The sequence below is a fragment of the Arabidopsis lyrata genome, assembly GCF_000004255.2.
Source record: "Arabidopsis lyrata subsp. lyrata unplaced genomic scaffold ARALYscaffold_3, whole genome shotgun sequence".
NCBI classification, from domain to species: domain Eukaryota; kingdom Viridiplantae; phylum Streptophyta; class Magnoliopsida; order Brassicales; family Brassicaceae; genus Arabidopsis; species Arabidopsis lyrata.
In genome coordinates, this window is record NW_003302553.1 from 3,116,082 (window position 1) to 3,139,462 (window position 23,381).

A 23,381-nucleotide genomic window follows, 5' to 3' on the forward strand; every position below is an offset into this window, starting at 1 on the left:
ACAACATTGTTGAACATATCCATACATGATGACAGCAACAAGAAGCTCGTCTGCGAAATCCTTGTGTGATTCCTCTACTTATCGATGCATTGAGGCGTGGAACGGTAGCCACGAGAAGCAATGCAGCTGCGGCGATCTTTACTCTGTCGGCACTCGATTCGAACAAAGTACTTATAGGGAAGTCCGGAATCCTGAAACCGCTTATTGATCTCCTAGAAGAAGGGAATCCGTTAGCTATCAAAGACGTAGCTGCAGCGATCTTCACTCTTTGTATAGCTCATGAAAACAGGAGTAGAGCTGTGAGAGACGGAGCTGTTAGGGTTTTAGGTAAGAAAATCTCAAATGGGTTGTACGTCGATGAGCTTTTAGCTATATTAGCAATGCTTGTTACTCACTGGAAGGCTGTGGAGGAATTGGGTGAGCTCGGTGGGGTTTCTTGGTTGCTGAAGATAACTCGAGAGAGCGAGTGCAAGCGAAACAAAGAGAATGCGATAGTGATACTGCATACTATATGTTTCAGCGACAGGACAAAGTGGAAGGAGATCAAAGAAGAGGAGAATGCTCATGGAACGATAACAAAGCTTTCGCGTGAAGGAACTTCAAGGGCACAGAGGAAAGCAAATGGGATCTTGGACAGACTGAGAAAAGCTATGAATCTCACTCATACAGCCTGAGAGAAGCCTTGGATTCCGCAATGTAAATTATCTAAAATCCTGTTCTAACTTACTTTCTTTGGCTTTAAGAATTTTTGTAAATGATTCGTATCTTTAGGATCTGAATGATTTTATGGTTTTCGTATATGAGATGTAAGTAGAAATCTGTGTGAATAGGTTTTTTTCCGTTTGATTGTTTCTGGAGAATCAAATCAATCAATAAAAATCAACGTTGGTGGCTTTATTCAGCTGTGAACGCCTTGGTCAACAAGTAACAGTGTGTAGCTTTTCGTCTTGTTCTTTGTATAAATGTAAGTACATTATTATAATACATAGAAAGGCTGTCATGTCGTGTCCTTCACATCACTTATAATCCACAAGGCAAATCAATCTTATTCCCACTCTCTGTGGAAAAAGACTTAATTAGAGTAGAGAGTCACGAGTTTTTCCATTGATGTGATTTTTTGTTATATGTATGTAACGTGATGATGTGATTCCTCTTGTCGTGTTAGAAAAAATTACGGAATAGTTTTAATACTAAAAATGTTCTAGACATGGCAAGAAAAGGCATGTAAGTAATGATAAAAATCACATGTATTTTGTTGGTTGGATTGCTTGGGAGTTAGAATTGAATCACGAATTTGCTACAACTCGTGATTCGTAATGATTACAAGTCAATAGTTCGAGAAAGTTGGAAAATTGGAATATTTAATAGAGAGGATAGAATATGGATTCGTCCTAAACCACTCTTTGGTGTTATTCCTCACCCAACTTTCACAGAAAAGCCAAGAAAAGAAAGAATTTGATGCTTTGTAACTTTTTTATCCCCAAGAAGTAACGTTTACAATTCATTGGATACAAAAAAAAGGAAATCCCATAAAGAAAGAAAAAGAATCGTATTAATCCACGATGGTGGGTTTATGTGTCCCCAGTGGAAATCATATAGATAAAGAAAATACGTAGTTTTCTTTCTATTCAAAGACCCAAGATATCCAGCTTATTAGGCAGAATTCATTCAATATTTTTGAATACATTATGATGGCCCTTGCCCTTGGCTTTTGCTTTCTTTCAAGTTTGATGAACACAGAACATTCAAACGAAAATTGATTTTTACACTATTGCATGAGAATTTTTGTTTCTTTGTTGAATTTTCGGACTTTCAGTTTTAGTTTAGAGTAATTAATCACAATCCAAAAAATTTTCAGGGCACAGAACCGGAGTGGTCCAAGAAGGTTTAAACAATAGGCATGTTTTGGACTAAATCCTAATGAGATACTGCATCAATCTTGTTGACCATCAGAGAACTGCATCTAAATCCCGAAACCCAAAACCAAAACTTAAAACAAAACAAAAAATATAAAATTATTGCCTCCATAAACCTCACCACTATTCTTTTAACACAGATATAGACAATACTCAAGCATTTCATAACCCAAAATAAGTTTAGTGTATCCATGATGTTGCTGACCTGGACAAATAAAAATATGTTTCTCCATGTTATGGCTGAAATTCACAGCTACAGGGCAGAGCCTGTATGTTTGTTATTGGATTTTCCTCAATGATAAACAAAGTCTGTAATTCTGTATGTGTTATAGGCTAAGCCATATGGCCAATGTGTGCAGAGTGCACAAAAAACATTGTATATATACACAGGGTAGAGAATCTTACACTGAAAACATCGGCAAGCCAAAAAAACACAATAGTGAAAAAGGTAACGCACCCATCTGTTTTGTTCACTCACCTGACTAGTTAACCTCAATTTCACATCCGCTTCATTGTGTTTTTGTTAATCCCCATTTGCATCAACAACCCAGCTTGTAAGCCCAAACGTGTTTTTCTAGATATGCAGCCACTGCCTCTTTGATAGCCAGATTTGGAACGAGCTTGGACGGGTCGATTTTTTCACGCGTTATCGGATCAAATTTCCCCACCTATCAAGTGATGTTAAGTGTAAACGATCAAACCTTAACAGGAATGAGAAAAAAAATATATAGAGATTAACGCTACAGGAAAGAACGATGATAATGCCCACCTTCTTGAGATGTTCAAGGATTGCTGCTCTTTCATATGTAACCCCACTTGGAGATATTACAGGATCTCGGAAAATCTCAAGAGTTATATTGCAACACAAATAACCTGGCACCTGGAAAAAATACCCCAGAAATGGTAGTTGACCTCAAATATAAATGAACGATGGGTCTTAAAAGCTTTTAAAGAAAAGTTAATGCACCTCAGTTGGTTTATCTTCTTCTGCAGCTTTCTCAAAGACTCGTTCAAGAGCTTTTAAACGCTCGGTATGGGCAATATAGGCTTCGTCTGAGGACTCTTCTGTTCGAGACATATCTAAAGCACATTGTTGATTAAGAGCAGCCTCACAAGTTTCCCTAACACAAACATAAATAGTTCCATAAAGCCACACTGAAGCATAGTTCCAAGTCGAATGATAGCAAACGGATTAAGAAAGTTACAGAACCTACTTCAAACTACTCAGTTCCCATGAGCGCCTTGCAGAAACCAGTTCCCACTCCATGTATTTTGCTTTAGAAAGCTCTTCCCATATTTCTTCAACCATATATCCTGTTGGATTCGAGCTTCTTCCAAGATCTAAAGCCTATATGAAACGTAGCCACATGAACTTAGTGGGAAACAGGCATACCAACAACTAGTGAATTTTCTAACTAAAACCAGTGACCATAGTATCCACTTAAACAACTTTCAAAGGAAAACGATGGAGAATCAAGTGGTACCTTACATCTTCTTTAAGATGCTTGGAAACTACACTACTTAGGTCTCGATGTTACGACTTAAACAATCATGTCCATTAATAAATTTTACAGGAAAAAGCTTAGGATAAGCAAGGATCCATACCCTTTGCAACTCTTTGACTCCATCAGTATATTCTTTCTTCTGCAATAATGCAAGTCCTAGCATGTAGTGGGCCTGCCACAGAACATAAGTGTAATATCCCCATATGAAGGAGAAGAAAGGATCAAAGAATTCCAAGAAAAGGAGACCAAAACAAAACAAAACAAAACAAAACTTGATAGATCCCATATATAGCACACCAAACAAAAGAATTCCATTTAGATATAACCAAGAGAATCACACCTTGACGGAATTGTGGACAAGCTGAATAGCTTTGCGACAATCCTCTTCAACCTTAGTCCAATCCCTGAATTTGATACAAGCCACCCACAAGCAAACAAGCCAAACATAAACAACAAAGATAAACCATAAAGTTTGGGGCATAAGAATTGCCTAAATAAATTTGCTTGACAGAACATACGTACTTTCGTTTCATGTGGCAAAGTGCTCGATTTGTCCAATAAGCAGGAACATTTGGAGACAAGGCTATTGCCTATTAAATTACACAAAGATGATAAGAAAATCATAAAAAATGAATTAAGTCATTGAAGCTTCTCGATGACAGTAACAACACCTCTGCAAACTGATAACTTATATCGATGAGCACAAGATTCCTAATTTCCAACAGCAAACATTCTCACCAATTGTATATTCTCGAAGACACTCCATCTAAACCTAATTTTGATGAAATTAAGTTCTGATTAACAAACGAATCATCCAATTTCGAAATTCTAATCAAGGGTTTATTACTCCATACAGATCTCAATAAAAACTTTAGGGATATGCCCAGAAAAACAAAACCCTAACGATGAAATTGAGAACCATGTACCTCGGTATAAGCATCAATGGCAGCACCAAAACGTTCTTTCTTAAAGCAATTGTTTCCTTCTTCCTTTAACCGCTCCGCCATGGGGGAAGCCACGCCTGTAACCATCGACAGCAATCCAAAACGAACGAGTCTTTATAGTTTCCAACACTCCTCTGTAACTTCTGCGACGGCGCGTCCGTAGAATGTCCCGGATTGTTTCGGATGAGAAGAAGCCGCGAAATTTCTCGATGAAGGAGAGAGAAGTAAGCAAAGGTTATTAATTTTTTTTAAAAAAAATCGGTTATGGAAGGAGGAGATTAGACTCTTTACCTGGTCAGCCCGATAATGTTTATGGAATCGGTTATGGAACATAATCTGGATCTTAATGTTAATGTTTCATTGGGTTATCTTTTTATTCCATAAACCGATCAATGGGTCATTGTAATAAATTATTTAAAAATATCTTCCAACTAGTGCGAATCTTATTAATCTATTTTAACCAAGTTGTAGAAAAATAAATGCAGTCAAATAATATTAATATCTTTTTTTTTAATTTGGTCAACAAAAATATAATTATCTTTTTAATTGAAATTGGATGCTTCTATCGCTTTTAAACACTTGGCAATTTAAAGTAGATGATAAACAAATGATTGACTAGTTTCAAACATTTGTCACCATAAATCTCAAGATTTAACGCATGATGCTAATCCCAAGACAAAATCTTCAATAAGAAACATTTAAAGGCATAAAAGAATCTTTTTTAATCTCTCTGCTCGTCGTCCTCATGGCTTCGCAACCTAGCCAATCTGTTGGTAATAACAACACCCAATTGAGATGCACGCTCAACAATCTCCTTCCTCTTCTTTGTCGATACATTGTGCGCAATCTCGCCACAGTATGTCCTATAAACCAGTTCCAAGATCATTGTCAAGCAAACAATTTTTTAATACAAGAGTTAATAAAGGAGATAATGAGTGGTTTGGTTATACATACCGATTATGCATCATAAGCAGCTTGAAACCATTTGGAAGATAGTAACGGATTTTCTTGTCTGATCCATATCCAATGCACATCCTTTGTACTCTCTTCTTACACGTGAATCAATACCCTTTGGTCTCCTCCAGATTTCTTGTAGTATTGAATGATTTTTACATCTGTGTATGTATGTGACTCAGATTTTGATTCGTAAGACAGTGTGTATAGTATAGCTGAGTGAAATATTTCAGGAACACTAATTCCGATATTTTTCTATTGATTTGATTGCTTCTAAAACAATCTAAGTTGATAAATACAATATTCCGAAGTAAGCAATATACATGATCAAACCAGAACGAACCTTGACAGTGATTCTCCTGTCACTCCGAGGTCTAATAAACTCATGAGTCATGAACACATTTCTTCACGATCTTCTTGGTCATCAATGGAACCGCCATGTTTCCTACACAGCTCATGATCGAGTTAACCAAATAGAAATTTCCCTAAAAAACCACGAGTACTGTAACATATTATCAGAGAATTGCGACGAGTCGTAATAAAGTACTTACAAGGACGAAGAAACTATTCAACCACTAAGAATTTCCCTGCGATTTAAACAAAACCAGATAACTATTTGAGTATGAATCGATACATTTGTGGTGAGCTAATAAGAATTACTGTGATGGTACCAGATTGTTTGGAAATGAGAGGGCCAACGCAATTATGGGCCCAAAGCCTATCACGTTTACAAACTGAAGAGTTTACCGGTTTAGATTAAAGGGAAAAGAAAATCCAATATACATGGAATTATAAAAATAACGACCTCGCGCACAAAAAAGAGTGGGTAGGTATGATTAGAGACTAATGACGTTCGTACAATAAAGTTAAGGACAAAAGCGTGTGCAATTTCGTCTAACCCTTTTTCACCCAACCTTCTTCCCAAATCTATGGATGCTATCTTTATATGACGTCTTTAGGTCTCTTTTGGTGAGACTCGTGGTGAATACTTTTATTTACTTCTTTTATGTATTTGTGATTGTACTTATGTTTCTATATGCTTATTAAATTTATAGTGATCACTAGTTCACTATGTTTCTTTCTAGTTTCATATGTGATATGTATATAATAAATAGTAGTTTCAATAGTAGTTTTTTTATATGTATAAATGAAGATGTTCACACTCAACGTTTTCAAAAGTCTGATGTATACAAGACTTGCGGTTTAATAATAGTAATAAAAAACAGATAAAACATATTCCAATAAATGAAAAATCGAGATTCGAGACACACAATCGTTGACAAAAATACTGATCATTTAATTTCCAAGACCAAATTTATCGAATCTAGACAGATATTTGTTCCAAATTTATCAAAGCTCCAATACATAATCTTCGTATATAAAGACTTTTTATTTTGTTTATTTTTATGTTTTATTTTTTATTTTAATCAGATGTTAACGTAGAGCGAGATATTTAGTTCAGAGACTATCCGAAGCATTAATAATTTTAAATCACATGATTCGATAAGAACCAAATATTTAAATATCTAAGCAAAAAAATACTATAAGCTTTAGTTTTATAGCTCCTTGGATGGTATATACAAAAAATCAGGATAGATACTAAAAATAGGAGGACAATAATATATTTTTCTACAGACCACGTGAACTTCTAACACATAGGGGCTGTATTAAAACGTCACGTATGCAATAATGCTTATGTAAGCAGCCTTTTTATGTCTTCTTCCTCCATCTCTCGGCTACATCTCTCATGAAAATTCGGAGAAAAAGAGAGGACCATTTCCGTTTTTCTAATGGACGAAAGAACTTCGACTTTTCACCTAGAGATATATATTTATTAAGTAGAGAGAATTGCGGGAACATTTTACAGAAATTTGGTGTTGACATTTTGTTATTGTGGGTCTCTCTATATGCCTAGTTAATAATAAAACGATTCTAGAATATTATGAAATAAAAAGAAAAATGAAAAAGAAAATGAAAAAAATACTAATTGAGGTAGACGGGCATTGGTATTTATTCAAAGTTGCCCAACAACTAGGAAATTAAAGGAAAAAAGAAATAACATAAAAGAAATGAAATTTGGCTTATTACCAATTCTCATTTCATGAAATGACCTAAGGAAAATTCCGATATTACCCGCCATTGTTCAACGTTATTGACATTGTGTCGTTTGGAAAAAATCAAAAATTTCGTCCCTAGACATTCCTTTTCAAATTCGAAATTGAATGTAAGCTGTAACTAACAAAATTTGTATTATTTGGAAAATTATCGATCTCAATTTCTTTCCTCACATTGCCCACCTCTATGAATTTCATACACAAAATCCTCATTTTCAAAACTAACACTTATCAATTATACAGATCTCTCTATCACAAAAAAAAAAAAACGAATTTTAAACGAAGGGCTTTTCCAACGAAGCTACAATGAAAAAAGTCATGCATGTAAACGAAAATAAATTTCAACCCATTTGACTGGTGACAATATACACAAAAAAAAAGTCGTCTATATTGTGTAAATATATTTGTATAATTCTTAATAAATAATAAAAAGGATTTTATTCTAAATAAAACCATTAACAAAATCAAATAGCATAAGATTTCTATCCAAGTATGTGGTGAAATATGAGAGACGCCAGTTGCAGTCAACTTCCAAAAGAACACGCACTCTCCACATGCTCTACCCAAATTCCTCCTTACCTATTGAATCGCCTCCGACTTTAATTATAACAAGCCAATTCACATCGTGAACGTGACTTTTCCATTGTTAGTGGTCAACTCAACACGTGGCATCATCCAACGGCCTCTCCTGATTCTCTCATCATAGAAACAATGCAGTGAATCAATCTCCATATCTTGAGGGCCTTCCGTCTATATAAACATCTCATGTCCATGTGTCTTAATATCTTCTTATCAAACACCACACAACACCAGAACTCTCAGCAATGGCTTCCTCTTCTCTGTTAATCCTAGCCGCTGCTTGTTTCGTCTCGCTAATCTCACCGGCGATTTCACAACAGACTTGCTCTACGCAGAACCTAAACTCCGCTGGTCCGTACGATAGTTGCCTGGACCTTCCCGTACTCAATTCCTACCTCCATTACACATACGATTCCTCAAACTCGTCTCTCTCGGTTGCTTTCGTCGCCACTCCATCTCAAACCAACAATGGCTGGGTCGCTTGGGCTATCAATCCTACGGGGACTAAGATGGCCGGTTCTCAGGCCTTCCTCGCTTACAGATCTAACGGCGGTGCTGCTCCCGTCGTCAAGACGTACAACATAAGCGGCTACAGTCTCGACGAAACCGCTACGAGACTTTCTTTCGAGTTCTGGAATCTACGCGCCGAGTCGTTGAGCGGCGGCAGGATCGCGATTTTCACCACGGTTAAGGTCCCGGCGGGAGCCGATAGTGTGAATCAGGTGTGGCAGATCGGCGGGAATGTGACCAGCGGTCGTCCCGGAATACATCCGTTCACTCCTGCTAATTTGGGCGCCCACCGCGTCCTGAGATTTACCGCCGACGCACCGGGCTCTGCTCCGACGCCGACCACCGGTGGCTCCACTACCCCAGGGCAAGCGGCGGGAGGTCCAGGGAACGCGGGGTCTTTGACGACCAACGTAAATTTTGGGGTCAATTTGGTAATTTTGGTTTTGTTGGGTTCTATTTTTATTTTCTGAATGTAATCTCTCTCTCTCATCTCTCTTCACTTCTTGAGTCTCTCTCTCTATTTCTTTTTTTTTGTTCGAACAATAATAATGGAGCCCCATACTTTTTACTGTTTTAGTCTTAGGGCCATTTACTTCGTTTCACCACATTATTTAGAGTTATTGGATTGTATTTGTATGGACCATTACTATCATGAGCTCATCTTATCTGCTTAAAATATCTGTGTGCCATCCACTGTGTACTATTTTCATTAATCATAGAGATATTTTCTTAAGGGTTTTTTTTTTTTTTTTGTCCTTCAATTTTGAAATCTAATTGATCGACATGTATTTGAAAAAAAAAAAAAAAAAGAAAAAAGCCAATTGACAAACCAAACAAACACCAGAAATTTTGATTACTACCGTATTCCTGTGTTTCTTCATTTCATTTGGTGATATTTATCTTGAAGCTTGGAACAAAAAGTTAGTGTTTGTTCCATTTGCTGTTGTCCACCCATAAGTGATAAAGAAGTATTCGTTTTGTTGCTGGTGGTTCAAAACTGTGTTGACAACGTTCTTTTTTCACAACGAAATTTTCGTCCTTGGTTAGAAAAATATTGCTAAGAAAAAAACTAAAAATTACTGTTCCGTGTATAATAGTATTAGCGAGCTAAACTTGCCACTGAATGTACCAATGAACGTTCAAATTGTCAACTCTTAAATTATTTGGTCACTACTATTCCAAAATTTTCGTCGAATTATGTTTGCTAAATCAGAACATAAATGAATCATTAACTACAACGAAACAAACAATGGAATAAAGTCTTGCTGATGCCTTTCATTCATTGTCTTTGATTTCTTCGGCCTTGGAAGCGTGGTAGTTTTGGCGAGTTGGTTTGGATTATTGTTGAATCTCAGATCTGATGGAGTTTGGTTCTAGGAGACTGGAATCGAAAGGGCTTTTGATCGATGGTGATGATAGAGTCGTCGTTCTCACTATCGCATCTATGTGTGGTGCCTCTTCTTGTCCCAGACCACTTGCTTCATTGTGTTTGGAGCATCTATGGCTTCTTCTGAGCTGAACAACGGCTCTGTTTTCTCGGTGACCCAATTCTCCTCTTGTCTCTCATGCTTCTTTTTTCTTTGGCTCTTCGTTGGTTGTGTTTGGTTTAGATCTTGTAGTTTGTGTTGAAGGTTTAGTTGGTGCTTTAGGCTTGGGCAGAGATTAAGTTTTGCTTTTTTTGGGTTCTAACTCTACGGCTTATTGTATGGCTTTGCTGTGCTTTCCGGATTAGTGCTTTGCTTGCTTTAACTCTCTGCTTTGGGTTCCTAGTTCTTCTTCGCCGTTTGCTTTCTCTCGTTTGTGTGTGGGTTCTGGTGGGCTAGGTTCGTGTTTGGGGTTTGTCTCTCGGATGGTACATCGTTGCAGGTGCATCTACTAGGTCTTTTATGAAGCCGTCTTCGGTTTTCGTTGTTGGGTTCTAAGCACAGCAGTGGTTTCGTTCACTAGTTCTTCTCTTGCGAGGTCGTGACCGGTTCAGGTTTGTAGGTGGCTTTGATTGGTTCGCTTTGTCCGCGTGTAAGAGTTGGTGCTCCTCTTTGACTTATCCCCAGCCGTTTTTCAAAGGTTCTTTGTGCCTGTTTCGCTCGAGCTCATTTCCATGGTGGAGATGGCATGATGGTGTTTGTTGTTGTGCTCATTTTTCAGATTGATCTCGCTCTCTGTTCTGTCGGATTGTTGCTGGTTGAACTTTCAGATTCGTTCTTCTTCGGGATCTCCGGTCTATTGGAGTTTGCCTGTTTGGTTGGTTCTTCTTGAGGCTCATGTTTCTTGGTTTCAACTCCGACGCCAACCGTTTCTCTGGGATTGTTTGCAGGTTATGATGGTTTCGAGTCTCAGATTTAGTTCTTGGGTTCCTTTTGAGTTTACCTTCTTGTACCGTTTGGTTTATAGTTTGCTTCCCTCTTTTGGGTTTAGTTTCCCGGTGATATTTATGTCTTCCGTCGGCTTAGTTTCCGAAAGAGTTTCGACTCTTGTCGGTCTTGTATTTCAAAACTGTATTCTACCCTCGTATAATATATTGGAATCATTCAGACGAAAAAAAAAAAAAAAAAAAAGTCTTGCTGATGCCAAATCTCATATCACAATTATGAGCATGAAATCTTAAAAGAGACCATGTCTACAATAATATGGGCCTAAAGCCTAATAGTTATATCAGTAACAAGACCCAAGATTTTGGAGGAGGCGCATATGCGTTTTGATGCTCAAAATCTCTCTTTCTCATCCCACTGCTTCGTTCGTATTAACATAATTACTCTCTTTTAAAGCGCTTCCTTAATTCTATCATCTTCTCAAATCTCACCCAGAATATTCCCATTTTCAAATTTCGACGCGGTTTCAAAACTCAAAACTCAAATGCTCGAAGGTAATTGCGGTCTTAACAGGCGGGGATTGACCAGAGGTTAGTAATGGAGTCGATACAGAGCCGAGTGGAATCGTGGATCAGAGATCAGAGGGCAAGGTTCTTACGGGTTTCGTGGGGACCGATTCAATGGAGATTCCGGTGGCCTCCATGGAACGGAGGAGATGCCGATCAGAGGATTAAGATCCGTCGGGAATATGAGAAGCGCAAAAAGCAAATTGAGGATCTCTGTCTGGCCCTTAAATCCGAGTCTGTCGAAGATTTACAAGACATACTATGCTGCATGGTACTCTCCGAGTGTGTTTACAAGGTGATTAATTCTTTCATTACCCTTTAATATAATGTTAATCAATTTAGTCTCGTTGAATTAGAGGGAACAATTAATTAATTAGGTAACATCGCTGATTAACTAAAAGGTTCTGTTAGTTAGTTAGTTACAAGGTTGGTTTTGGTGTAATCAGTTCATATATATGTGTGTACTGTTTCATATCTCCTTTTGTTCTCTTTATTCGAATTGTTACTTAAAATGTAACTTTGTGATGAGATTTAGGTAGATAAATTTAAAGAAGCTCTGTTTACGCTTTGTTATTTTAATGGAGGTTGTATTCTGATAGAGACCTGCAAGTGAGATGGTTCGAGCTGTTAACAAATTTAAAGCAGACTTCGGTGGCCAATTTATTTCGCTGGAGAGAGTTCAACCTTCATCAGATCACGTTCCTCACAGGTTCGCAGTTGGAAAGATTCTTGAACTTCCTTTAAATGTTTTTTCCGCTCTTTGGTTTCTTCTCTACAAACATATTTGTGTTTATTTCTCGATTTTTATAATGCTGCATCTGTGTCCCAGTTTCTTAATGCTCAAACTTGGTTTCATTTTTATGGAAATTAACTCAAAGGAAACTATCTTAATGCAGGTATCTACTTGCTGAGGCAGGTGATACATTATTTGCATCCTTTGTTGGAACTAGGCAATATAAGTAAGTCTTGGAGTTTTTTATTCCATGGAAAACAAATTAGGTCAGATGTAAAAAGGTGTGAGTTACCATTCGTGGGTGTGTTGTAGGGACATCATGGCCGATGCAAATATACTTCAAGGTCACATTTTTCACGATGATGTCGCAGAGGATGAATGTATCGCAGCATCTGAACCTATTCAAAGTGAACCACTTAAGAAAAATGGAGAGGGTTTGCGGAATCCTAAGCAACTTAGACAGAAGCCTAAACCTGCTGCTCATCGGGTATGCTTGTGGCATGTTGAAGTAGACTTTTTTCTTTTTTGTTTTGTTTCTTCAGCGCACTGTGATTTTGTGCAAGAATAAGTTCTTGTTATCTAAATATTTATCCCCTTAAATTTTAACAACTAGGGATTCTTGGCTCGTGCTAAGGGGATACCTGCTCTGGAACTGTATAGGCTTGCTCAGAAAAAGAAACGAAAACTTGTATTATGTGGACACTCACTTGGTGGAGCTGTAAGTCTGATTGCTTTAGATTTTCTTACCTTCGTAGCTCATTGTCTACATCGGTCTCTTTGTTGACTCCGAGTTTCAATATATCTAGGTAGCTGCCTTAGCTACACTTGCTATATTGAGGGTTGTTGCTGCCTCTTCAAAGAAAGAAAATGAAAATATTCATGTCAAATGTATAACCTTTTCCCAGCCCCCTGTTGGAAATGCTGCTTTGAGAGAGTATGTTTTTGGAGCACTAGTTAAACATACGACTGGGATTAGCAAGAGCATTCTCATAATGTTTCCCTTGCTTGGTTTTGTTTTTTTGCAGTTATGTTCATGAAAAAGGGTGGCATCATTATTTCAAAAGCTACTGTATACCTGAAGATTTGGTCCCGAGGATATTATCTCCTGCATATTTTCATCATTACAATGAACAAAGAATGTCAATGGCTGGAGAGACTGAAGCCACAAATGGCCAGGGCGTATCATCAGAGGCAGAAAAGAGAAAAAATAAGGAGCACGAGCAGTTAGTCATTGGTGTTGGCCCTGTTCAGAACTCATTCTGGAGGCTTTCAAAACTTGTCCCCCTAGAGGCTGTTAAGAAACAACTGGATAGGTACATAGGAAAGAAAGAGGATCCTGGAGAGACGTCTACTGCAAATGAATCCGCAGTGTCAGCTCCTATTGGGGATGTGGTTATTGAACCACAATCTCTTGAAATAGAAGAGGGTAAGGATGGTATATCTCTCAAGCCATTGCCAGATACTGGTAATGCACAAACAGTTAGTGGAAGAAGTGAAGGAAAGAACAATTCGCCTAATGGGTTCAGGGTTCCATATCTACCCTCTTACGTTCCATTTGGAGAGGTAGATATTATTACTAATATATAAACGTGATAAGCTATAGGAATACGATAGTACTTAATCTACTTGACTTTGCCAAGATTGGAAATGCTAATTGTAGCTATCTTTGATGTTTTTTTTTCAGTAGAATCATTATTCATGAGGCCTTAAGAATAATTGACAGCTCATTAAGTTTATATTGTGTATTACAGCTATATCTCTTGGGAACTGCATCTGTGGAATCACTTTCAGAAGGAGAGTACTCTAAATTGACATCGGTACGAGCTTCTTTTCCTCATAAATATGCTAATAAGTGAATTTATCTTAACTATTGAATTTATCCAAACAATCTAAGGCCTACTAGATCAAGTTCCTTTGATTTTGGAGTTCTCTAACTTGAAGTACTTGTATATTCGGATGCTTGATATCTTGATGCTCAATTTTTTTAGTATGTTTGGTTTCTGCCGTTATGTACTTATTTTCATATTGAAGTTCTCTTATTTGGTTGCATTTTTTCGGCAAAGATATTTTCAGGTCAGATCTGTGATAACCGAACTGAGAGAACGCCTTCAGTCGCATTCTATGAAGTCCTATAGGTCTCGTTTCCAGAGGTGATAGATAGTTCCTCTTTCCCTAGTCCGTAATTTCAGATGTGGGCTGGTTATTTCTTGATTCATGCGTTAGCAGGTGACTAGTTTTGGTATGCCTTTTCACTGAAATGCTTCCTTCTTCTTGTAGAATACATGACCTCTGCATGGACGTTGATGGTTTTTTTGGAGTGGATCAACAGAAGCAGTTTCCACATCTACAACAGTGGCTTGGACTTGCTGTTGGTGGTAGTATAGAACTTGGGCACATTGTTGAATCACCGGTTATTAGAACCGCCACTTCTATCGCCCCTCTTGGCTGGAAAGGCGTTCCGGGTGATAAGAATGCAGAACCTCTAAAAGTTGATATCACTGGATTTGGCTTGCATTTGTGTTCTTTTGTACATGCACAAGTGAATGGCAACTGGTATGACGCTTTTTCTTTCTTTTCTGATTGATGACCTATATATGTGATACAATTATTAAGTATCAGTAATGATCTCTCTCTCTAGGTGCTCAACTACCGTGGAATCCTTTCCTACAACACCTGCTTATTCTTCAGATAATGTAGAACAGACAGAACTACAGAAGATTAGGGTGGTCATTGGAGCTCCTCTGAAACGACCTCCAAGCAATCAGATAGTTGAAGATCCTTTAGTTCCTATGTTCTCGTCTGTTGATTCGAACACCGGTTTTCCAAAGGAAGGAATCAACCTAGGATTTTTTCAAGAGGACAAGTTTGTTCGTCCTGAAGGTTTGGAAGACTTGTATATATTCTGCACTAGTGATTTCGCTACTGTAGCTAAGGAAGTTGAGGTCAGAACACGGAGGGTGAGATTACTCGGGCTTGAGGTAACTTCCATTTCTTTCTTGATTGGGATAACATTTCATGCTTTCATACGTTGCATGTAATTGTAAAATCTGGCTCATTTGTCTCTGCAGGGTGCTGGTAAAACCTCTCTATTCCGCGCAATACTGGGTCAAAGCATGCTGAGTTCGATGACTCATGTGGAGAATCTTCAGATACAATCCGATGTTCAAGAATGTATTATTGGTGGTGTTTGCTACTCGGACACGGTGGGCGTAAACCTGCAGGTTGATTTCTTCACATTCTGGTTCCACAAGTTTGAAGTTCATTTTTTTCCCAGCACTGTTAAATTCTTTTTGGTATCCTGATGCAGGAGCTTCACTTAGAAGCATCTCGCTTCAGAGAAGAACTATGGAAAGGAGTTCGTAATCTAAGTAAAAAGATTGATTTGATTATTCTTGTGCACAATCTCTCTCACAGAATACCACGTTACCAAAACTCTACAACGCAACTGCAGCAACAGCAACCAGCACTTGCTCTTCTGTTAGACGAGGTTAAATCTCTCGGTATCCCTTGGGTCCTCGCCATAACAAACAAGTTCTCAGTCAGTGCCCATCAGCAGAAATCCGCTATAGAAGCTGTACTTCAGGCATACCAAGCGTCTCCAAACACAACCGGAATTGTCAACTCTATCCCTTATATTATTTCTGGCTCTGGAACTTCCTCATTGCCTTGGGCAGCTGTGAATGCAGGTAATGATGGATCAGTAGGCGCGCAGAAGATGATATTCGCTCCACTCGACCTTGTCAAAAAGCCTTTTCAGAGAAAAGACACTGTTTTTCCAGTGGATGGTGTGAATTCCCTTTGCCAGCTTGTCCATCGTGTCCTTCAAACTCAAGAAGAAGCTTGCTTTCAGGTATTAATTCTCTCTTACCTGAGTCAGTGCTTGATGAAAATCAGGTTATAGATGTAAGTTTGATGCCCAAGTCGTTTATATGTTTATATCTCTCCATCAAACTTTCAGGAACTTGCTAGAGACAGACTGCTGGTGGAACTAGCCAAAGACCGTGCTGTAGATGGTTCACAGGGCAAGTCATCGTCTTTGTCAGCAGCAGCTGTGGGCGCTTCACTTGGAGCTGGTCTTGGCCTTGTCTTGGCAGTAGTAATGGGTGCTGGTTCCGCTTTACGAAAACCGTGATTGTACCCAATCAACAGTTGCATCTGTTAATGTTATATATTTTTATATGTACATAACTCCCACTAAAGTTCAAATTCATGTTTTCGCCATTTTCTCGATTCGGTCAGGTCATTTTGTTTAATCCCTCGGCCAGAACCAATGTGTAGTATCAACGCAAAACAGATAGCAAGTATCTTATAAGTCCGACTTCATAAATGATAATTATAACCTTATAAGGTTTTCTCTGGTAAAAACAAGATTGATTTAAATCATCGGGAGCAACATGACGGATTCCGCCAAGAGCTCTCGGAGCCATCTTGGTTGTTGACAAGGCTGACCCGGTTAACAGAAAGCTCGGCCTTGTAAGCATCGGAGTTGAGAAGTTTGCGGCTGACATTGTTGAAGATCTCTCTGATGACAATCTCAAAGGCTTTGTCTACATTTGTGGCGTCCAGAGCAGATGTCTCCATGAAGAACAGTCCTTCTTCCTCCGCAAGAGCTTTCCCTTCCTCCACACTGACCGCTCTGATATCCTCCAAATCACATTTGTTTCCAACTAGCATTTGTGCCACAGCAGTGTCACAATGAGCTTGGGAGGTAACAAAAAACCAAAGTGTTAGGGATTTGTTTTGGATTCACAACACTCTTGGAAAAAGAATCTTAAACTTGAGGAAGCTAATCAGAGCATCTTATTGGCTCAGAGAACCATATCCCATCCTCAAGCTAAAAATAGAATCAATGAAGAATGACTCAGATTTATTGCAGCAGAATCATAATACTTCAGCATAATCTTGATTTACATTATATTCCACCATTTTTCACAAGATTAATGACAAAATCATAAGAACTACTTCAGTGATCAAAATAAAGCACAATGTAATACATGGTGATCAATTCTAAGTGTTAGGACTCACAAATTGAAAGCAAGATGTTCCAAAAAAGAGAGAATATATCACATTGTAGCATCCATCAATGGTGCTGAATTATCAAAAGATTAACCACAAAACCGACATCAACAAAATTTCCTCAGATGATCTATCTAAACCAATGAGAAAGGAAGAAAAGAGTTGAGAGAAGGGACGAGGACATACTGTTGAGTTCCTGAAGCCAACGTTTAACGCTTTCGAAAGTGTCACTTCGAGTGATGTCATAAACGATGAGAGCACCAAAAGCACCTCTGTAATAAGCAGAAGTGACTGCCCTAAACCTCTCTTGACCAGCAGTGTCCCAGATCTGAGCTTTCACTTCTTTCCCTTCGATTTCCACCAGCTGCGTCTGAAATTCCACTCCGATTGTCGCCTTCGAGTTCGTGTCGAACTCGTCCCGAGAAAAGCGAGACAGCAGGTTCGATTTTCCGACAGCCGAATCGCCGATTAGGACAATCTTGAACAAGTACTCTTCTCCTCGGTCGTCTTCCTTACCCATCTTCTTCGTCTTCTTCGAGATTGTGGAGAATTTTTTGCGGGCTTTGAAAAAGCTTTGATAAGTGGTAAAGTGGTGACAGACAAGCTGCGTGATTGGCGGGGTTTCCTATAGACAGCCCTCATTAATTCATAATTAAGTACGTTTAAAGATTTTGATTAGTGCCAAAGCTTAGGCTTTTTCTTAAATTGGAAAACACCGTATCCCTTTAAAAATATGGCTAAATAACATTTAATTTTCTGAAAATTAGTTTCTATTAAATGAAGAAAAAATTGTACACTTTTCAACTATATTTTTTGTTGTCCATAATTTCCTCATATTCTATTTATTTCAACCAACAATATGCAAAATTCAAACTATATTTCAAAAGCTTACAGAAACCGAAAGAGTCAAACTGCTATCAGCCAGGTTTATACATCTGACAACACAAAATTGACTAGTGAGAGAATTACACAGAAATTGTGTGGTTGGATAATTATTTTTGAATCAACTATAGAACATCAGATCTAAGTCTATTTGCCACTTTCTCTTAGGTTTTGATATCTTATAGCTTATTTACAATTTTCCCCAGAATCATTATGAACGATTTGGTATACGATTCCTTTTTATTTCACACAAGTATGGTTACATTGGATACATAACAATGTAACTGAGAGTTTGTACATAAAAGCTTGAGGCTGCTTTAAGCCTTTAATTATTAGCTTTGCCCCAACTTCTTGGGAATGGAATGGCGTCTTTGATATCAGGAAGTCCGGTTGCAAACAGAAGCATTTGTTCCATGCTTAGGCTTATTCCTGAATGTTTCACTGTCCCATGCCTCCTTAAATCTAGGTACCACTCAAACTTCTCCCTCGATAATCCAAATTCCGCGATCCTCGCATTCAAAATCTCAAACCGTTCTTCATTTTGGCTCCCGGTGATCACAACACCAACCTGTAAAGAACGTTTAAGACTTTTGTAATATCCTGCAACTTTGAATTCCTAATTTATATCAAAAGTTTTGTTTGGTTCTCTTCTTACCTTTGGTACGACCAGATCAAATGCTGCTACAGTCTTCTTATCATCATTCAACCGTACGTAAAACTGTTTAACTGCTTTCGGGTAGCTATGTATGATTACAGGACCCTTGTAGATCTCATCAGTTAGATAACTGCGACATTAAACGGTGAACAGAGAAAATTTAAGAAACGGATCTTGAAACAAAAACTCAATTGCATTTTCCATAAGCAAAAACAATACCTTAGATGCTCTGTTGTTAAAGCAATTCCCCACTCAGGCTTGGTTTCAAATTTTGTAGTGGTTGCCTGTTTTAGAGAATCAGATCATTATGATATAGCAAAAACATCAGTAGATACGAACTATATGGGATTTGAGAGTGTTTTACCTTTTGAAGAAGACTAATCACATCGGTATAGGAGAATCTCAAAAGAGAGCTGGATGCTGTTGCTTCGAGACGTGTGGTGATGGTCTTGTCAACTCGTTTTGATATGAATTTCATGTCTTCATCGCGATTCTCCAGAATATATTTGCAGAGGAACTTGAAGTATTCATCAGCACAATCCATAGCATCCTGTAACAAACGAAACAAGTTACCATTTGTTGAATATCATTGCATCTACCGAAATCAATGTTATGAGAATCTTACATCCAATTCCGAGAAAGCCATCTCAGTTTCCACACTCCACATCTCTGCCAAATGCCTTGCATTGTCGATTTTATCAGCTATGAATCTTGGTCCAAAGGTATACACTTTTCCAAGTGCAGAGGCATAGCTCTCAAGATGAAACCTCCCAGAAGAAGTCAGATAAGCGTCGCGACCAAAGAAATCTTTTGAGAAATCAAGCTTTTCAGATTTAACCAAAGTTCCTGTTTTGGATTTTTGTTTCATCTCAAGCTGAGATGCAAGATCGCTCGTTTTCTTCAAGTCGTGTACCGCAGCAACAACAGCTTCTCGGTTGCTGTCAGATCTCTTGAGGTGATCAATAAGCCTAGTCTTTTCCTTTATCGCAGCCTTTACGGTGTCAATGCTAAATCCATCTTTTTCTTTGACAGGCTTCTTCTCCTCTTTATCATCAGTTTTACCTACAAGTGTAGTGACCCTAAACATTTCGCCAAATCCAGTGGTTGTTGTGATGACTGGTACTTGAACATACTGAAAGCCATGGTACTGAAGGAATGTGTGGCTTGCTAAGGTTAGCGCACTGTGGACTCGAGTCACCGACCCAACCTTCACCAACAATAGAAGAGAAATCTATATTAACCTCATTGCTCTTTCATGACATAGTTATATAAAAAAAAGAAGAACATAAAACCAGAGTTCTCAAAGATTCACTATAACCTAAGATCGTTTGTGAAAAATGTTGAAATATAGTTATACCGTAGTTGTGCGGGGTCTGAAATGAGAGAAATCTCTAAGCATATGCAGAGGAAGCTGTTTCTTCGAGAGTGGATACTTCTCTGGATCCACTGTTCCAACATGAAGAAGCTTCTCAGCCTCAAGCTCAATTACATGTTTTGCAGAAGCAGCCAATGGTAGTCTTAACACACCTTCAGCTACAATACAGGTCCCTAGAGCCATAAGCTGAGTTGCTGGAACAGTTGACAACGCAGAATCAACAACAACCTAAGAGGGAAAAAAACAAAAAGTTAGACTCTTTTGAATATATCTCTGAATAAAGTTCTCATTGGCATTTCCTCGAACATCTTATGCGCCAAAAAAGTATTGAAATCAAACATCATAAACTACCTGGAGACTAGAGATGGAGGATCCATCACTGATCAAGAAGTAAAAAACATACTCCGGTGGTGGCGCGCCCTTCTGACCGGCGAGTTCCATCTTATCAAAGATTGGATAAGTCTTCCCACCGCCGCTCAACACATCGAAAAATCTCCTGAAAATATTCATTTTCGATTGAATTATCTCCGTGCACCTAATGTTCGCCGTGGTATGAGCTTGATCCCCACCACTGGACGGCGAAGGGACGGCAACTACAGGCGGCGGAGGAGGAGGAGAATCTTTCTTAACCGCTCTGGCAGACTTAACCCAACCACCAACCACAACCCTTTTCCCGGCCAATGCTGCGCCACGGTCGCTCCGATCAAGCAGAGTCTTTAACTCGACCCGGTTCGAATACTTAGACAACGTTATGGGTTTGGGAGAGAGATCACCATCCTGCTCTTTCTGATGGGTTTTTCCATGGGATTCCATTTTGGGTATTTTAGAATAATCCGATAAATCGGAAGGTTGAGGAAGAAGAATGGAAGATATTGAGAGGAAGATTTGAGTTTAGTGAGGTTCCTTGAGTTGGATAAATCAAAAGAGAAGAAGAGATTATATATAAACATGATTACTTGAAGATAATTTGAATCGAGAGATTAGAGGAAGTTTAGATTGTTGGAACAAGGAAAAGGATTGTTTCTTTCTATGTTGCGGAGAGAAGCAGAGAGAGCAGAGAAAGAGAGAGAAGGCAAAGTTTGGTATTCTTCACGGTTGGGATATTCGCGGGAACTGTGTCCCAAACAGTTCATATTGAGGTTTTTAAACCTGAATATTTTGAGGCCCAAATGGCCCAATAGGTGTACCTATTTAGATTAATTTACAACAATTCACGCCCCTGACCCTGAGGCTCACAAATACTATGTCGAAACTCAACTAGTATTTAGAAATTCTTACCAAAATAACGCCCAAAAAGTTAAAATGAATGATCCAATTACGCATGGTTTTGGTTAGATTTCTAAATTATTTATAAAATCACTAATCTATAAACCCTTTTAAAGTTACAATCCTAAAAATATATAACTGAACTTAGCTAGACTAGCTAATGAAAAATAAACAGAATAAATCCTCAGTTATTTTCATAAACCGGTTTGTTTCAAATGCTTTGATTTTTTAACTGTTATCTTATTTGCTTAAAAACACTTTGACTTGTGAGAAAGTTTAAACGGCCAGTCGTATCGTTTGTAATTAGGTACGAATCTTGTCATTAAGCAGTTGGAAAAAAAAATAAAGGAGCATGGAATGGGGTCACATGTACACGAATTGTAATGATGGTTAGCACGAGGTACAAAACCTAAGGCCGAATAAATCACTATTAAGATAATTAACTTTTTGATAAGAAATTGTATTCCTCCCAACTAAACGTAGGCTTGACTCTTGAGGTCTAGAATTTGCAGACGACGAAAGCAACATGTTTTAATAATCCCACTGTGGTTGTATTACCCTCACAAACTTTATAGACTATCGTAGAGTGGCCAATGATCGAACAAAATGCCAATATTATCTGCCAAGTTCTTACTAAATTAATGGAAACTTTGTATATGTCATGAAAACTTTCGGCCAAAACATTAGAATTAAACTAGGGGACTTATACTTCATCATATATCTCAACCAATATAATCGTTTAGTCATATAAACGTCCAAGGAATTCTACTAGCTATGAAATTTTAAAGTTTATAAATTGATAATTCAGAAATTGATGAAATTAGAGTATGTGTCACCAAAAATTAGTTTTTATGATCCCCAAAACTCAAAATGCATTTTAAGGCTCAAATTATTGTTGATCAGTTTGATAGTTTTGTGATCTATCTTTAACTTGATTAGTATAGTATTTGAGAGATTGAAATGGAATATTATTCAAAAAGGTTAATCTCCTATCCTACTCACCATAGGCCTTCATGATGCTCATAATCATTGCCTCTTCAATGATTAAAAGCTCTTTTGATTCCGAGCTTTACACATCATCGATCATCACTCACTCAGTTCTTCTTCTACTTATAAAGCCACGTTCAAGAACTTGCAAATTATAGAACCAAACTTTGATAACTAAATCAAATCCGAAAGACATAAAAACAAGAAGGAATTATGGTAAGAAGAAACACAGTTCATGCCATTTCAAGTCTTCCGTCGAGGTACTTGTGGCCGCAGCAACGAAGGAAAGGAAAACGAGTCGTCGTGCGGTTAGGTAACCGGCGACGAGGGTTCTTTGTGGGGCCACCGCGGATGGTGGTGCAGAGATGGAGGATGAACATCGGAAAGCCGATGAAGATGATGAGAAGTATCATTTTGGGGATACTCTCAAATGGTGGAAATGTTAAGTTCTTAGATGCTTATCTTTGGTCTTTACCAATCTTACGTCCTCAGTTGTTTCCGCTATGTTGATTTGTTGTGATACCAATTTCTACTTGTGAAACTGTAATATTTATCTTGTTCTTATTAATTTTTTTTTTTTTTTTTTTTTTTTTTTTTTTTTTTTTTTTTTTGTGTGAGTCTAAATAATTGGCTTCAAAATAAAGTCTTTATTCTTGCTAACTTCTTCTTTAAAGAGTTGAAGGTTAATGAAAACAACTACTTTTTGAATTACTCTGTCTTCTTGTGTGTTCATTGATTACTTACAAAATACAAATTGCAAAACTGTTATGTTAGTTAGATGTATGAATTATTGAATTGTGACAATATTAAACATATATTATTATTTCAAAAATTTGAAAAAAATTAGACATGATCATTTTTAGTTTACTAATTGAGTTATTTTTTTTTGCTAGGATACTAATTGAGTAATTGACCAATTATTTGTTTTTCTCAAAAAAGTAGGATTTTAGTTTTGTTTATATAAATAATTTAGTTAAGAATTACGTATAATAATACAAATATTATATATATATAAATTATTTATTTAGTTGATATAAATATAATCTCTACTTTCAATTTACAAATATTTA

General features: G+C 37.7%; 7 protein-coding genes and 1 long non-coding RNA gene across 10 annotated transcripts in view; 4 read left to right on the forward strand and 4 right to left on the reverse strand.

Moving 5' to 3' along the window:
* Positions 1 to 901, forward strand: part of LOC9318590 (U-box domain-containing protein 9) — a 2,701-nt gene extending 1,800 nt beyond the window's left edge. Inside the window, 2 exon segments of the mRNA XM_021030911.1 lie at positions 4 to 55; positions 58 to 901. Of these exon segments, the coding sequence (XP_020886570.1) occupies positions 4 to 55; positions 58 to 674 (669 nt within the window). The 3' untranslated portion in view covers positions 675 to 901.
* A 1,229-nt stretch (positions 902 to 2,130) lies between these two features.
* LOC9318591 (E3 ubiquitin-protein ligase CHIP) lies at positions 2,131 to 4,714 on the reverse strand. Its single transcript, XM_021033203.1, has 8 exons — positions 4,348 to 4,714; positions 3,944 to 4,011; positions 3,762 to 3,825; positions 3,522 to 3,593; positions 3,131 to 3,264; positions 2,884 to 3,037; positions 2,686 to 2,796; positions 2,131 to 2,584 (listed from the first exon to the last, which is right to left on the reverse strand). Exons 1-8 carry the CDS (start codon positions 4,450 to 4,452, stop codon positions 2,456 to 2,458), a joined length of 837 nt encoding a protein of 278 aa, XP_020888862.1. The 5' UTR covers positions 4,453 to 4,714; the 3' UTR covers positions 2,131 to 2,455.
* A 244-nt stretch (positions 4,715 to 4,958) lies between these two features.
* Positions 4,959 to 6,121, reverse strand: LOC9320712. 2 transcript variants are annotated; one of them, XR_002333599.1, is made up of 4 exons: positions 5,871 to 6,121; positions 5,663 to 5,764; positions 5,320 to 5,480; positions 4,959 to 5,228 (listed from the first exon to the last, which is right to left on the reverse strand). It is a non-coding gene; the product is annotated as an uncharacterized LOC9320712 (long non-coding RNA). The 2 variants fall into 2 exon arrangements; XR_002333598.1 differs by having other exon boundaries at positions 5,663 to 6,121.
* Positions 6,122 to 8,183: 2,062 nt separating this feature from the next.
* Positions 8,184 to 9,255, forward strand: LOC9320713 (auxin-induced in root cultures protein 12). Its single transcript, XM_021033763.1, is given in 2 exon segments — positions 8,184 to 8,217; positions 8,220 to 9,255. Coding segments are annotated over 2 exon segments (792 nt in total). The 5' UTR covers positions 8,184 to 8,198; the 3' UTR covers positions 8,993 to 9,255.
* Positions 9,256 to 11,217: 1,962 nt separating this feature from the next.
* On the forward strand, positions 11,218 to 16,387 carry LOC9318593. Of its 2 annotated transcripts, XM_021033764.1 has the most exons (14): positions 11,218 to 11,692; positions 11,997 to 12,106; positions 12,294 to 12,356; positions 12,443 to 12,617; positions 12,744 to 12,848; positions 12,937 to 13,064; positions 13,156 to 13,693; positions 13,882 to 13,947; positions 14,204 to 14,280; positions 14,408 to 14,683; positions 14,769 to 15,108; positions 15,199 to 15,351; positions 15,438 to 15,980; positions 16,089 to 16,387. In XM_021033764.1, the coding sequence occupies exons 1-14, from the start codon at positions 11,429 to 11,431 to the stop codon at positions 16,260 to 16,262; spliced, it is 3,012 nt and encodes a 1,003-aa protein (XP_020889423.1). In that variant the 5' UTR covers positions 11,218 to 11,428; the 3' UTR covers positions 16,263 to 16,387. The 2 variants fall into 2 exon arrangements, with proteins under 2 accessions (XP_020889423.1, XP_020889424.1); XM_021033765.1 differs by lacking the exon at positions 12,937 to 13,064 and having other exon boundaries at positions 11,226 to 11,692; positions 16,089 to 16,360.
* Positions 16,388 to 16,390: 3 nt separating this feature from the next.
* On the reverse strand, positions 16,391 to 17,745 carry LOC9318594 (ras-related protein RABA5b). The gene is made up of 2 exons (XM_002884601.2): positions 17,333 to 17,745; positions 16,391 to 16,830 (listed from the first exon to the last, which is right to left on the reverse strand). Exons 1-2 carry the CDS (start codon positions 17,664 to 17,666, stop codon positions 16,511 to 16,513), a joined length of 654 nt encoding a protein of 217 aa, XP_002884647.1. The 5' UTR covers positions 17,667 to 17,745; the 3' UTR covers positions 16,391 to 16,510.
* Positions 17,746 to 18,111: 366 nt separating this feature from the next.
* On the reverse strand, positions 18,112 to 21,193 carry LOC9320714 (asparagine--tRNA ligase, cytoplasmic 2). The gene is made up of 7 exons (XM_021033330.1): positions 20,410 to 21,193; positions 20,041 to 20,286; positions 19,309 to 19,890; positions 19,048 to 19,233; positions 18,903 to 18,967; positions 18,684 to 18,813; positions 18,112 to 18,596 (listed from the first exon to the last, which is right to left on the reverse strand). Exons 1-7 carry the CDS (start codon positions 20,869 to 20,871, stop codon positions 18,354 to 18,356), a joined length of 1,914 nt encoding a protein of 637 aa, XP_020888989.1. The 5' UTR covers positions 20,872 to 21,193; the 3' UTR covers positions 18,112 to 18,353.
* A 705-nt stretch (positions 21,194 to 21,898) lies between these two features.
* On the forward strand, positions 21,899 to 22,875 carry LOC9320715. The gene has a single exon (XM_002882481.2). The coding sequence runs from the start codon at positions 22,525 to 22,527 to the stop codon at positions 22,819 to 22,821; it is 297 nt and encodes a 98-aa protein (XP_002882527.1). The 5' UTR covers positions 21,899 to 22,524; the 3' UTR covers positions 22,822 to 22,875.
* The last annotated feature ends 506 nt before the right edge of the window (positions 22,876 to 23,381 follow it).